We start from the raw sequence: 13,600 nt of genomic DNA on the forward strand, positions 1-13,600 counted from the left end.
AGAGGACGTAGATTGAAACCGAACATAAGTGTCGTCTGACGTAGGCCAGTTCATCACGTTCGCCACGAAAAATACCTCTCATCTACCTCCCGGTACGGAATCGTTTCTCTTGGCATGCAGAACTGCCATACTCCGCAGCAGAAAACTGCGCGTCCCCTCCGCCTCCTGGGGACGTAGTGTAGCAACATCCGTACAGCGTAGCAGTAACGGCAGCGCGCGCGTTGGGGCTTGCTTACCCTGCGGCGGTTCTTTCGTTTCACATGTCGGGGCTAGAGGATCTACCCGGTTCGTTAATCTACGAGTCTGGTAGATGGGCTTTAGACACGTGATTACTGGAGAACGGTTTTTTCCGAGCCGCTCTTGGAGTCCTACGGCTTGACTGAAATTAAAGCTGAGATTTCTCTCGCATGAAGCGTCTTCGGAATGAAAGCTGTTTTGACTGTCACTGGACGCATCGGCTTGCCGGAGCAAAGCGGGAGATCTCTTCGCTTCGTGGGAGGCCTTGTTCTTGTTTTTTCCGTCTGGGCGCCTCTCTGCAGCCACGGTTCTTTTATTAGGGGTCATTTTTTTTGAAGAGATCCAACATGCAGGAGACAGCGGTCCAGTTTCCTTCTTTCCGCAAATGTCTCGAGAACGCAGTCATTCTCTTTCGGTGTATTCTTCCGTGCGACCACCCGTTTTCCCGGTGCTCTGAAAAGAATCTGAACGCGGATCGTCTTTTTCGGGTGTCGATCCAGAGCATTCTTGCCTGACTGGGTACCCCTCTAGCTGTGCAGCCGCCGCGTCGCACGTTCTGTTCTTGCTTTCCTCCCTTGACTTGTTCTCTGGTCTTCTTGACTTGCACGAAGCTGGCGCATGTGGCTAACACTCCAACTTCTTCCTGGCAATCAGGGACATCTCAGATTCTACGCGGAGCGGAAGGGAGGTAAGGTGTGTGCAGGCTGGGTGGGACGGCCACTGTTTTTTTCCCCTGAAAGGTTCGGTGCTTTCAATCACGATGTCTCGAAGAGAAGCCGGTTTTATCGACAGGAAAAGTTCACCGTGGAGATGGTCTGTACAGGAAGCTCGGTGGTCTTACTTCGGGGATGGTAGCGAGCGAGGACTAGCTTCGAGTACTTCGATTGTCGGATTAAGGGGATGACGATCAGTCAATGCTTGGAGTGATTTCTCGCATCAACTGACTTTCTAGGGGGCAAGCTATTCATCTACTCCTGGTTTTGTCGCTGCAGTTCGTTTATCATGTACGACCGCCGTGTCCCAGCACCGTACCCCGTTCTTTCGTCTCGCATTGCCTCGGTAGTGGCAAGATGATCATTTCTCTGATACAACCACGCAGAGAGTGTATCTCATCTCTTTCGCCAGTTGCGTGTGGAGGTGGCACAAGAGGCACTTGTACACGGGAGAATGAAACTTTCTCTATGGACCGTACTAACGGTGCGACGATGAATTCAGATAAACGCCATTTTCATGTGTCCACATCCCCATATACGTCCGTCGGGGCTCGACGGAAGGTCACTCCGTGCGCCTCATCGTCCTGTCTAAAAAATCACTTGAACTCGCAGGATAGTGTGGCAGCCTCCTTTCTTTCAGTCTCTCCAAGTACTATCGCATCTACACCCAGTACCATGTCTTTCCCTAGTACTACCGCTACAAGCATCAGCTGTCACACGGCGTTTTCTTCACCAGGGCAGGGTACCCCTGTAGCCGATACGGCGAAGGCGACCAATTCAGCTGAGATCCGTTCGTCCTCTGCTTCATCACTAGGTCTCGTTCATATACATTCAGGTCAATCATGTCGAGGAAGTAACGTGGGCTCGCGTTCTCCCTCTCTCTCGTCTCCTGCTTCTCCTGCACTCCACCGTGTACGCGCAGATGGCGTTCGCGGGACACCATCTTCGTTGGGTGGGGGTGATGGTGATCCGTTTACTGATGTCTCTTGTGCGCACACACCTCAGCAGCTATTCTCGTACACGCCTAGCCAGGTAGCCAAGAATGAGTCGCTTTCCACTACGAGGGTGGACGACGATGCTGCGGAAGTGCTGTACTTTTCTGTTTCTCCTCCGCCCTCCCGGTTTCGGTCGCCCGTCCGTTCGTCAGCTCTTACACGTATGAATTCAACGACAGAAGATTCACCTCCGCCCTCGTATCCCTGGGCCGACATTCCTCGTAAAAACAAAGGAGGAGATAGCTGCAATAGTACTGCTCGTGGACGGACAGCCCTGATTCCAGGGAGAGAGCTAAACGTTTTCGAGTCCCGCAGTGGTCCCGACCCACGCGTCTCCTCTTTCTCCAACAGTGGTGGCGTTGTACAACCTACAAGGAAGAATGAGTGCTCCGCCCTTTCTCCTTGTCTTTGTTCCCCTCTTAACAGAGCGCTGGATCGGAGTGAATTTCCTCGGTCGAGGGATGAACAATATTTTTCTACTAACTTAGGCAGTAGTAATGTTAACCCGTGCAAGGACAGCGGTGGAGAGCCGGTATCGCTATCTGATAATCACGATCCGTCATCTCACCGGGCCTCATCATCCGTAGAGAGAAATTCACTCGAACAGGGTTTGGGGAAAAAGGATATCTCTTCTTCTAGCTCTACCCCTTCTTCGCCCTCGTTCTCGGTTGCCGAGTGTAGTCCTGGTGGGATAGAATCGACAGTGGATTCCTCCTCGTCGACAAGCGCACGCAGTTCTCCATATCGTCGCTCTCTAAACGGAGGCGGGGGGGTTGGATGCTGTCTTCCGCTCTCTCCTTCTTGCAGTGAAAACCGTGAATCCTCTCGTTCTTCCGGTTCTCCTCAAAGAAGTTTAGAGCCGAACTACACTCGCTCCGTCTCATGTGGTCTATCATCTCCTTCCCAGATTGCTCTTCGAAAGGGAAACTTCCCAATCCCCTCTCCGGTGATACCTCACCCTCTTACTGCTGCTACTGGAGCTGTTACAAACACAAGGAAAACCCTGCCCTTGTTAGCTGATGCAGAAAGGAGAGCACAGTGCTCACCTGAACGGTCTAATTTCTCGACTTGCAGCTGCAGAGTCTCGACGGCCTCCTCTTCTTCGACGTGGGCGCGGGCGGGGGGGATTCTGGCAGAAAGAGACTTTGATGAGGAGTTATTTCCTGGATCAAGTCCAACAAATGCGGGGTACGATGACAATGAAGGGAGAAAAGACCATAGCGGAAAAGGGGGATCGAATGTGGTGCCACTCCAGCAAGACCTCTCAGATTCTCAAAAATCTCTCCTTTCAAAGCAGACACGAGTAGTGGCATCATCGCCGGCGCCGTCGTCTTTTTCTTCATGTTCCCCGTCGGCATTGTGTTTGACTAAGACCATGTCCAGTCTTCTTTCCCTACGGTCAGCATCTCCATCTTCAATTCCGTGTTGCTCTCCGACGTCAGAGAAGAAACACAAAGGAGAGAGAGAGGAAGAAACGGCAGCGGCCGGTACTCAAGCGAAAGAACCTGCAGAGTCTCCGTGGTCGTGCTTAGCAAGGGAATCAAATCGTCCTTTTGCACCTGTCATTGGGAACTATATAGAAGGCTTCACAAGCAGCAGTTCAGGCAGTAGTACGTCTCTGTCTCCTTCACCGAGTCCCCGATACCGTAGACGATATTTTCATCGAGGCTTCTCTCCTCCTTATGAGGGGTCACCGAGAACTTCAAGAGGGAGGGACAGTTTCCTTTCCGATGAGAGCCCTCAGAGAGATTTCTATGATGTATGTGAAACGTCTAATTTTCATCTAGAAGAGGAGGTGGGGGACGATGGCATTGATGATCATGGAAGATCGCTGTTTGCGTATTGTTCGCCTGCCGGGGCCGGTGCGACAAGAAAGCTCCGGTTAACGGGGGAAGAGAATCAGAAGAGGCGAAAGAAGGCGAAGAAGAAAAAACGAGCCTTTCCGAGAAGAGGTGAGGGGGCTCAGCAACAGGAGGCAGAAGTGGGAAAGGTATCAGGAGGAGTGGGTGAACTTTATATACATGGTGGTTGTAGTCCTAGTGATACAGGTGATGTTGACGTTGATGAAGAAAGATCTGACGAAGAGGAGGGGAAGGAGGATCTAGAAAAGGACGCGGTACGTCTGCGGGGGCAATTGAGCTGCGGAGGAAGAAAGTCATCATCTGGATTACCGAGTCGCAGTAGAAAGGGCAAGGGGGACGTAAAGAGAGGCCATAATAGTCTCAGTACAAAAGGTCGGGGTATTTACACTGGTGAAAAGAAACAAGGTATATCTCGTGTCTCACAAAGCTCTCACGAACAAAGGGCGAGTCAAAGTGTTCTCACCAGCCTCAGAGAAGATGGTGATGCGGAAGACCTGTTTTGTGATCGTCTTCCGTCTCCGTCAGGGGCGATCAATAAGAGAGACAAGCCAAGGACGGATAATATCAAGATGAGTGACGATGGTAGTGGTAGTTGTGGGGTAGGAAGAGGAGGTCTAGTAGAGACGTTTCACTCTTCTCTTAAGAATCCGAAGATGATGGTGGAGCGGAGAACAGATGACGGCGATGGTGCCGTTGCTTCATCCTCTCTTATTGAGGCGACGGTTGAAGAGCGGTATTCCTTGGGGGAGGGCGGCTATAACAGCAGTACGAGTGAGAACCGTGATATGCAAAGGAAGGGATATCTTCAGAAGAAAGATGCTTCCTCTCTTTGTTCTGAAGAAGAGGCACAACAAGGATGTGATGATCGTTCTCGTCCAGCATCTTCTGGGACACTCTTTGGGGTGTCACCTTCAGAAGCTTGTCGTAGTTTTGTCGACCCTTGTCCGATGTCGCTGAGTGCAAGTGGGGTAAGGAAGAATCGGTCAAGTAAGAAACATTCGATGAAGCATTCTGGGATGGAGAAAGTTGCTGACAACGAGGACTGGGGGCAGGTTCCCGAGGGGAATTCTAAGAGGGAGAAGATCATAGGGGGGGACAGCAACCGAGAACAAGGACCTCACAAAGAAGAAGTGGAGGAAGAAGAGGATCTGGACAGCGACGACGACAACTACTACAGCGAGGAGGAAGATTCTTCAAGGAGAAGCAGACCGTTCGTACATCGGGGAAGAAGTCGGATCAGGGAAACAAGAACACGTGAGAAAGGCGGTGGCAAAAGAGGAGAAAGTGTGAGAGCCTCTTACGATGACCGCTGGAGTCGTTATGAGACTGACCTGCTATCTGCTGGAGGCGCACGGGGGGCAGTTACGGGGTTGCAATTACTAACTGAGGGTACCTTACTTGGTGGTCTTTTATTCGGGATTGGGGGTGAGGAGAAGTACTTCAGAAACCGAAGAAGAAGAGATAGACAAAGGAATCGTCGACATCGAAGTCGAGGACTGGACAGTGATGATGAAAATGCTGAAAGTGCTGTAGTCCTGTCGTCCTCGTCCACAACTTTCTCTGATGGAGGTACGCCTCACCACGTGAGGGATAGGGGGAGGAGAAGGGAGAGAAGAACCGAAGCCTCTTCGAGTAATCCTACGAGTACAGTAGGCACAGCAAAGTCTCTATCACCCAGGGTTGCGAAGGAAGGTGAAGGACAAGAGGCTATTAGCGGTGATACTACGGAAAGTCAACCGTCAGGTTCCATAAGAAGACTCGAGGAAGAAGGAAAAGAACGGCGGCAACGTGGTGATGCGTGCCAGGATGAGAACGAGGAATCGTTGCCGTTGATTTCTTCAGGAGGGACGGCCAGTGATGGAGTAGAAGAGAAAGAGAGAGAAGACAACGGGGAAGGAAAGAGAAGTCCAAGAAGGCATGATATATGTCACAAGAGAGAAGGCGTTGCCGGGGAGGAAAAGAGGGTATCACAGGAAGGAAGAGTACCGGTAGGAGGAGAGGGAGGATCAGCTCAGGTTCTGGTAGGAGGAGATAGCGCGACATTCTCCTTCGGATGGTTTAGACAACTAACAGAACAGCTCAGTAATGCTGCCTTTCCTTCAGCGTATACGTGGGATGGTGCTCAACAGTTTTCCGCTAGTCAAAGCAGAGGTAGTAGTCTTTCTAGTAGTGGTAGCAGCAGCCGACCGCTTACCAGAGATGTGAGTAGTCGCAGTAGTGGAAGCGAAGTGAATGGTGTAGAGAGTGATGATAGATCATCCGAAGACGAAGATGAGGAGGCACGATGCGAAGCTTATGAGATGTCTTCTCGTACTTTCGCGGAATTGCACCACCACCATCACCCTCCTTCGCAAGACATCACCTCCTGCCCTGAGAAGCGACAAGGTCGCTTTTCGCATGACATAAATAACAAGGGTGATAACAGCAAAGGAAATGAAGATCAGAGACGGGAAGGACGAGGGTCTGAAGATGCTCAGGATAGAGCAGCATCGCGAGAAGGGGATGAGCAATCATTACAGGGTGACACAGCTCATCCTTCTTCATCGTTATGGACCACGACAGGATGGTACGAGGGGCGAAGAAGGGGGAAGGGAGGGAAATCAGGAGGGGCTGAAGGTCGTTCGAGACTTCTGCCTTACGCCATTGTTGAGGAAGAAGAAGAAAAAGACTATGAGAGTGAGGATGCTGACCGAAAAGAAAGTGAAGATCGTTGTGTCCCCGCCAGCTTATCGAAACATCAGCGAAGAGTCGTGCATCACGGGTCTGTGGACGACAACGAGGCGCGAATTATGAGAGAGAACAAGGTGGAAGGAGAAAGAGACAGACAACATGAAGAGATCACTCGTCCTGCGACGCCTTCGCAGTCTCTATCATCGTCATCAGTACAGCAACATCCTTTCGGGGGAGCACAGAGTTTGGTGTCCGCAGTTGCCCTCTCTCCATCGTGTGCTACTCTGGAGCGAGTCGTCACTCAGTTGTCACCATCAGAAGATACATCACCTCCAGAAGAACGTTGTCAGCAAGAGAAGTATCTCGAGGGGGAGGGTAAGACTCCTCTGCTTTCCTCTTGTCCCTCACCATCGCAGTGTACGGAGTTTTGGTCCGCGTCCTCTGTTCTACAGCGAGAAATTGACAGTACAGCTAAAGAGTTGACACGAGGAGATGGTATTTTCTGCAAGGATAGTGAAGATGAAAGAGGAATACGTCCAAGCAGCGCCCAGAAGGCGAGTGACGGTCCAGTTCCGAAGAGAGATATGCTTTGCCCAAGAAGCAGCGTGGAAAACAGTGTAGAAAGAATCGTGTTAGGAAAGACTGAGGGTAAGAAGGTTCATCCGAATCAGTTTTATCGCCGTCCTTGCGACCGTGTTGGGTCTTCTCATTCTTTCTCTTCGGCCAGGTCGCCTACTGTCATGACCGTGGAAGAAAAGACTCAGAGACCAAGAAGAAGGAGTGACGATGCAGATGGCCAGGATAAGGAGGGGAGTGAAAGACACGCGGGAGGTGGGATGTCGGCTGCCTCATCTAACCTAAGAGGTGAAGAGTTTTTCACGAAGGGAATTGCGCGAGAGAGAGGACATCACGTGTTAGACAGGGCAGGACACAAAAACGGTGATGATGGCGATGATGAGTGGAACGGGCAATCAAGGAAGGGCACAAGGATGTTAACGGTAGTGCAGCCGCATCATGAACAAGAGGACGAAGACACATCCTCCAAAGCAGGTACGTGTGGACGGAGAGAAACACAGGTATAGATGTAAGCTGTTATAGTTTAGCTTTTTTTTCTCGGTAGGCAGATCCTGCTGTTCCGGGAGAGTCTTGTTTTATTTTAGGGTTCCTCTCCTTTTTCTCCATTTCTAGAGGGAGGAGTGCGGCACGATCGATTAGAATCGAGGATAGGTCCTATGTCGCGACTGGAGTAGAGTAGTGGACTCAAACGAATGCGATTGTTCGAGGTTGTTGTGTGATTCCGTGTCTTGGCCTCCGTCATCTTTGACCGTGTCCACGGAACTTCTATGATGAATTGCTTGTGGTGCTGTTCAAGTCAACGGTGTCATGCTCGTATGTGAATACATTTATATCTGTGTATAGATGATGCAGTCTGTGTATCATATCAAGCGAGGATGTCGCACACATCCAAGTATATATCTAAGCGTCAGGGGTAATGAGCAGAAAGACGGGGAAAGAAAACAGTCAAAGGATATGTTCCTTCTTAGGGGCAATCACAGGGCTGGTTCCTGGTGTGCCGCTAGTGCATTGAGAATACGGTTGAAGTCTTGGGCTGTGGTACCCCCGTCCTGGCCCGATCAAGTGTAGCGGGGTAAATGAAACCCTGTAGAGAAGTGCAAGCGTATGTACATCGCTTCGCTATGCTTCAACGCGTTGGGCTTACCGTGTGTGATGTATGTGGACTGAATGGCAGTCTTGCGGTACTGAAATCAAGAGAGAGTTCCATCTGTCCGGTACCTGTTCGGCCTTTCCTGTCTTGGGTGATGATCTTCAGGAGTGTTCTCTTCGTTTGCCTCCCTGACTACATGGCTTTCACCAGAAAATGTGTTCCACAAAGGCACTAGACAGTCGCCTTCTTGGATGGGTATGGAGGCCATGGGGGAACAGCAAGGGAGTGATCATTATCACGCCACGCCCAGCTGGGAAGGAGAAGGAAACGACGACAAGCGCGCTTTGTCTTCTTCGCTTCGGGAGAGGCGGAAACCAGAGCCGCAAGCGCTTACCTATATGAATGTTAGGAGAGAGCGAGTTACAGAACAAGAGACCCAAGGAGACGCCGACGAACAAGATGGCGGTAAAAGGGAGCACGTGTCAAATGCAGACTCGTCTTCCAGGAGATTAGGGGCTTTCGCATCCTTTTCAAGCCTATACAGTTTGTGGGGAGGACGGCTTGCGTAGTTATATTTTTCTGGAGACACATTATGATGGACGTTTTTGCTTTCAGGCACTTCGATGAGTCGGAGTACATCCTCGAAGTGGTGTGCATGCGTAGTGTATATATATATGTGCAGTGTGTTAGTTATAGGTGAGTACCGAATGTCTGGAGTCGTGAATATCGTTATCAGAAAACTTCTTGTGTCCAGAATCTCCTGGTAGTTACAGGAAGACGAAGTGTTCGGCAGTTGTTCCTGATAGGCAGACCTGTGTCCAAAAGCATACGTGAACAGCCAGGCCTTCCATGGTCGATAGATAAGACTGTCTTTCGACCACTTTTTTCAATGGAAAACGAGGTCTGGTGACATTTTTGCGATGCGTAGCAAATGCACACGTGATGGGCTTATCGCTCCGTCATGCAGAAAGGGTGATTCAGCAAGTACATGAAGTTGTCGGAGGTCGCTCTTTCATTTTTGAAACCTGCTATAGAACTGATAGGCAGCTTTTCTTGTCCTCGTCTTACGTCGAAGACGATGGCGGCTGGATCATCGAAGACGAGGTGTTAATGTCCCTCTAGAGTTCTGCTTTTGATTGCCGTGATCCTACGGTCGTTCTGTGTCAGTCCATTAAGGAGACATTGGGCATGGAAAAGGAGTGGAGGGAAAGGGTCTTCTCAACGCTACTGGGGGAAGAGAACGATGTCGAAGATGCGGTGTCGTGTGCAGTCTGGACTTGCCGTACCTTCCGGTCGGGCAGTGGTGTCATGGCCGTTGTCGTTCCAAGGACCTGAGTAAAGGGTGTACGGTGATCTTGTTTTTTCCATGCATCGCCCTTGTTTGGTGAGGTGGATGAATGCGTTCATATATTGATACGTGTACGCCACGTTTTTTTTTCCCTTCCGTTCTTCCCGTCTCACTTTTTTTTTCTCCTGGTTGCACTCGTGAAACAATTCGTGAAACACAGATAGCGACGATTATTGTGATGGCTTTGAAGTATCCAAAGCGTTGCGGCGATAACAAGGGTGTTACTGAAATGAAGTTGTGGGGTTTAGTACACTGGGTTGTCCGAAAGAAGTCACGGGGTTTCAGAAGTATTCTTAGCCCTATGGGGTGGGGAGGAAGGAGGTAGAAACAGCAGGGCGAAGGAAAGGCCGTTTTCGTAGCTTTCTTCTGTGTGTGAGTAGGGTCCCGGCTGGTCTCCAATCAGCAGAGCGCAGCTCACACGGCTGCGATAACGTGTGTGAAGTCGCTTTCGCTCGGCGAGATACTGCATGGACATCACATTCGCATATAGGTACGTGAACCGCCGTTATATGGTTTCACCGTGAAGGTCCTGGCAATGAAGGGGAATGTGGTTTCAGTTTCATGCATGTATGATCTTGTATTGGGGGTTCTTTGTTGAGAATACGGGAAAAAGGATGGGCGATGTGTAAGAACAACACCCCTGCTTTAGACGATTGGAAGTGACAGGTTCAATCACACAATCTGAAGGAGTCTTCCGTTACACACATGACTGTAGGACCCCAGGGTGTGCGCGGGTCGGAAGTAACAGGAATGAAGGACAAAGAATAAGGCCTTCCTGGATAGGATTCAGCGTCCCTCGGTATGGTATGAGGGGCTGTGGAGTCTATAGACTCGTGGAGGAGAAAATGGATCTGCGATTCTGGGGAATGGTGCGAGACCAAGCAGAGGACGCCGTTAGCACAGGACTGACTGGCCTCACCCTGCATTAAAATCATTGTCCTTTCGCCGTGGTTTGTGCTACCTAGGCGTCATGACATCTGCAGCAGTGCGCTACGGTTGGCCACTGTTGTGACGTGGGACACTACTACTCTCAAGCGGACCGAGCACACCACTGGACAAGTCAAAAAATATATCCCATCATTAAAAAAAAGTCAGTTCAGTGACGGCCGAGGCTCCACCGTAGCTCCCGCGGCGATCGTGGTACGACTGGTTGAAGCGATCTCGCTCTTCGCGAGAGATTCACAGTGAGAGCGTACATGATTCCGGCTTACCAAAAGAACAAGCCGAGGTAAAAGAATAATCAGCTAACGACTTCACTAGTCCCACATCCTTGCCGTGTGGCTCGTTGTTCCGCGGCTGGAGGCCGCGCGCCGCAGCTGGGACGTCGTCCCCGAGCACACGCAGGGTGAGCTGCGGTGTAGAGCCGCCGGCGTGCATGCAACACTTCGGAAGGGCAGCGGTGCTTCGTCCCTGCCTTTATAACGCCATCGCTAGCGCGGAGTTCCCACGGTTGGGGAAGGAAGAACGTTCGCCTGTTCTTCCCATACAGCTGTATTCCTGGTCGCCCCGGGTGACGAATCTTACCGACCCTGGAAAGGAATACACTTCCACAGCAACCAACGCTCTCTAACATGATCCGACGAAGCAGGCATCCCTTTTTCCTTCTTTTCTTCCTCGCCCAGAGCGATCTCTTAGGAATCGTTATTCTTGCGAATCTTCTCGAAAACATTCCGGCGGATGAGACTAACTTCGAGGGATCATGGGATACTAGGACGCGAGAGGATCTGGATTCCCAGGAACTGTCCGCGGGGACAGCTGGAGTGCCGCCGCCTACCCTGAGTCCTGAAGAGCCTGCGACGAGAGATTCCCGACAAGTGAGGAGAGCCAAAACTGAGCGCACCGTCGGGCGATACGGGAGCCGGCGGCGATCTCCGAGAAGACAGAGCGGATACTCCAAAGCGGCAGGAGTGATGCTTCTGCTCGCAGCGGCTGGTGCCGTATGGTCGAAGCGGGCGGTCGAAGTCAAGACAGACGGCGTTGCCGGAACCTCAGACGAGCACAGCGAGAGCGTGAGACCCGGGTCGTCGACGCAGCAGCATCCTGTGGTGGTGGAGCCCCCCTTGTGGAGAAAGCCAAGGCTCGCCTCGCAGGTTCTGTCTCTCGCTGCTTATTCGATGGCACTGTACCTTTTAACGATGCCTGCGGGGCCTAAGCCCGAGCAGCGGCCAGAAAAGATCGTGACAATATGGATTTCCGCTCCTACACTGCTGACGATGGCAAGCTTGTTGCCAGTGACTTCTCTGCCCTTCGTGGCCTTGATGCTTGGCAGGAATCGCCGGGAGAAAGAGAAAGAGGAAATCCTACAGGGAGTCCTTGATGCGCTACGCGCGGATATTCCCTCCCTAGATTCGAAACGAAAGCCGCGAACGGCAAGTGAACGGGAGGAAGACGACCGAGATGAGGCCCGAAGCACAGGATCGAAAGAGCGGAGCAAAGCGCGGAAAGCAGAAGCGGGACAGAGCACTGGGGGGAAAGGCGACAAAGAAGCCAGATCGGGGCCCAAAGAACAGCAGCCTAGGAGGGCTGAACCGCAGCAGCCGCGGGATTTGAATGACGAAGAGTTACGGGAAAGGCTACGGTCCCTTTTTCCCGGCATGCAAAAAGGACGTGCTGGAGCGCGAGCAGCGGCAGAGCGAGGGCGAAGCGAAGCCCAGAGACCAGCAGAAGCGCGGGAGAGCAGTAGCCCGGCCAGAGGCGAAGAAGCTGGATCGGAGGCCAAGGAACGGCAGCCCAGGACAGCTGAACCACAGCCTCCCCGGGACTTGAGGGACGAAGCGTTACGAGCACGGCTCCAATCCCTTTTCCCCGGCATGCAAAAGGGACCCACTGAGGCGCGAACTGCGCAAGCACGGGGATCAATAGAAGCGAGAGATAGCAGTGGGGCGGTCACAGGCGAAGAAGCTGGATCGGAGCCTACGGAACAGCAGCGTAGGAGAGCTGAACCGCAGCAGCCTCGGGATTTGAATGATGCAGCGTTACGGGAACGGCTAAGGTCCCTTTTTCCCGCCATGCGTGATCGCGCTGAAAAGCGAGCAGCGGCAGAGTGACGGCGAATCCAAGCCGAGATAGAAGCAGAAGCGCGAGAGAGCAGTAGCGCGGCCAGAGGCGAAGAATCTGGATCGGAGGCCAAGGAACGGCAGGCCGGGACAGCTGAACCGCAGCCTCCGCGGGACTTGAGGGACGAAGGGCTACGAGAACGACTCAGAAGCCTGTTTCCTTCAGACGAAGGACGTCCCGTGGCGGCTGCAGGCCCAGAGTACCTTAACACTCGCATGGATGAGTCATCGAACCAACCGCAAGATGAGGAGGTGCGACGTCAACGGTTGGCAGCGTTGTTTAACCCGCCGCACCTTAGACAGGACATGGCAAGTGCCACTGAGGGGATCGGTGCGATTCTGTTGGCGTTGAACAAGACGATAAGCCATCAAGTGTAGTCAAGCGCTGCAGCTCCCACGAGTCCGAGACTTCCGGTTTTTATCGAACCTGGTCTTCACTCGCGCAGGTGTGGAAGCAGGCCGGGTCTGAACAGACGAGTCATCCCGGCAAACAAAAGACTGTGACCCGGCAGATGTCGGAGCTGGGCTTCATCGCTGTACCGGCTGACACGATCACGGAACTGCGTTGTGGCACTTCAAGCGCGGGCAGGGAGTTGACGGGCCTTAGTGGCTAGTCTCCGTTCTGTCCTAACTCTGTCCTGAGGCCGTGTGCCAGTCGAGCAGAGTCGCAGCGGCACTGGACAAGCTGGGTAGAGTGCGCCTTTTGATCGCGTGTTCTGCTTTAGTATACTTACTTTGGTTCCACAGCTTAGGCCCTTTTCCTGCAACAAGCGTGAGTTCAGCGACTACTGTGATCGAGAATTAGAGGCGGTGGTGAGGAAGCCTCAGTTCGGCAACTCGTCTCTCCGTTCACCGGAAATGACGCGGTGGTTACTGCTCTGGCAAACGATTCGTCCCGTGTATAGTGTACGTTAACCCGGGCGGGATACTTGCTCCCTTCTGAACGCCTTCATGCGCGCTGCTGTAGTATAGATCCCACTTTCTCAGAAAAAAAAAGTATGTCGGGTGGAGCAATCAGGTCGTTCGTTTCAGGTGTCACTTGGTATTGCTTGT

At 52.1% G+C, this 13,600-nt stretch overlaps 2 protein-coding genes across 2 annotated transcripts; both read left to right on the forward strand.

Moving 5' to 3' along the window:
• Positions 1–271: 271 nt before the first annotated feature.
• On the forward strand, positions 272–10,625 carry CSUI_004294 (uncharacterized protein). The gene is made up of 2 exons (XM_068064487.1): positions 272–7,527; positions 8,309–10,625. Exons 1-2 carry the CDS (start codon positions 1,308–1,310, stop codon positions 8,710–8,712), a joined length of 6,624 nt encoding a protein of 2,207 aa, XP_067923536.1. The 5' UTR covers positions 272–1,307; the 3' UTR covers positions 8,713–10,625.
• A 78-nt stretch (positions 10,626–10,703) lies between these two features.
• CSUI_004295 (uncharacterized protein) lies at positions 10,704–13,570 on the forward strand. The gene has a single exon (XM_068064488.1). It carries the CDS (start codon positions 11,063–11,065, stop codon positions 12,536–12,538), a length of 1,476 nt encoding a protein of 491 aa, XP_067923537.1. The 5' UTR covers positions 10,704–11,062; the 3' UTR covers positions 12,539–13,570.
• Positions 13,571–13,600: the final 30 nt, after the last annotated feature.

The sequence above is a fragment of the Cystoisospora suis genome (genome assembly GCF_002600585.1).
Source record: "Cystoisospora suis strain Wien I chromosome Unknown contig_1979, whole genome shotgun sequence".
NCBI classification, from domain to species: Eukaryota; Apicomplexa; class Conoidasida; order Eucoccidiorida; family Sarcocystidae; genus Cystoisospora; species Cystoisospora suis.

Bases quoted from the DNA above. Each gene is read 5' to 3' on its own strand.
- CSUI_004294 (XM_068064487.1), top strand. From the start codon at position 1,308: ATGATCATTTCTCTGATACAACCACGCAGAGAGTGTATCTCATCTCTT. The intron at 7,528-8,308 runs GTACGTGTGGAC...GATGATCTTCAG, and splicing joins AGACACATCCTCCAAAGCAG to GAGTGTTCTCTTCGTTTGCC.
- CSUI_004295 (XM_068064488.1), top strand. From the start codon at position 11,063: ATGATCCGACGAAGCAGGCATCCCTTTTTCCTTCTTTTCTTCCTCGCC.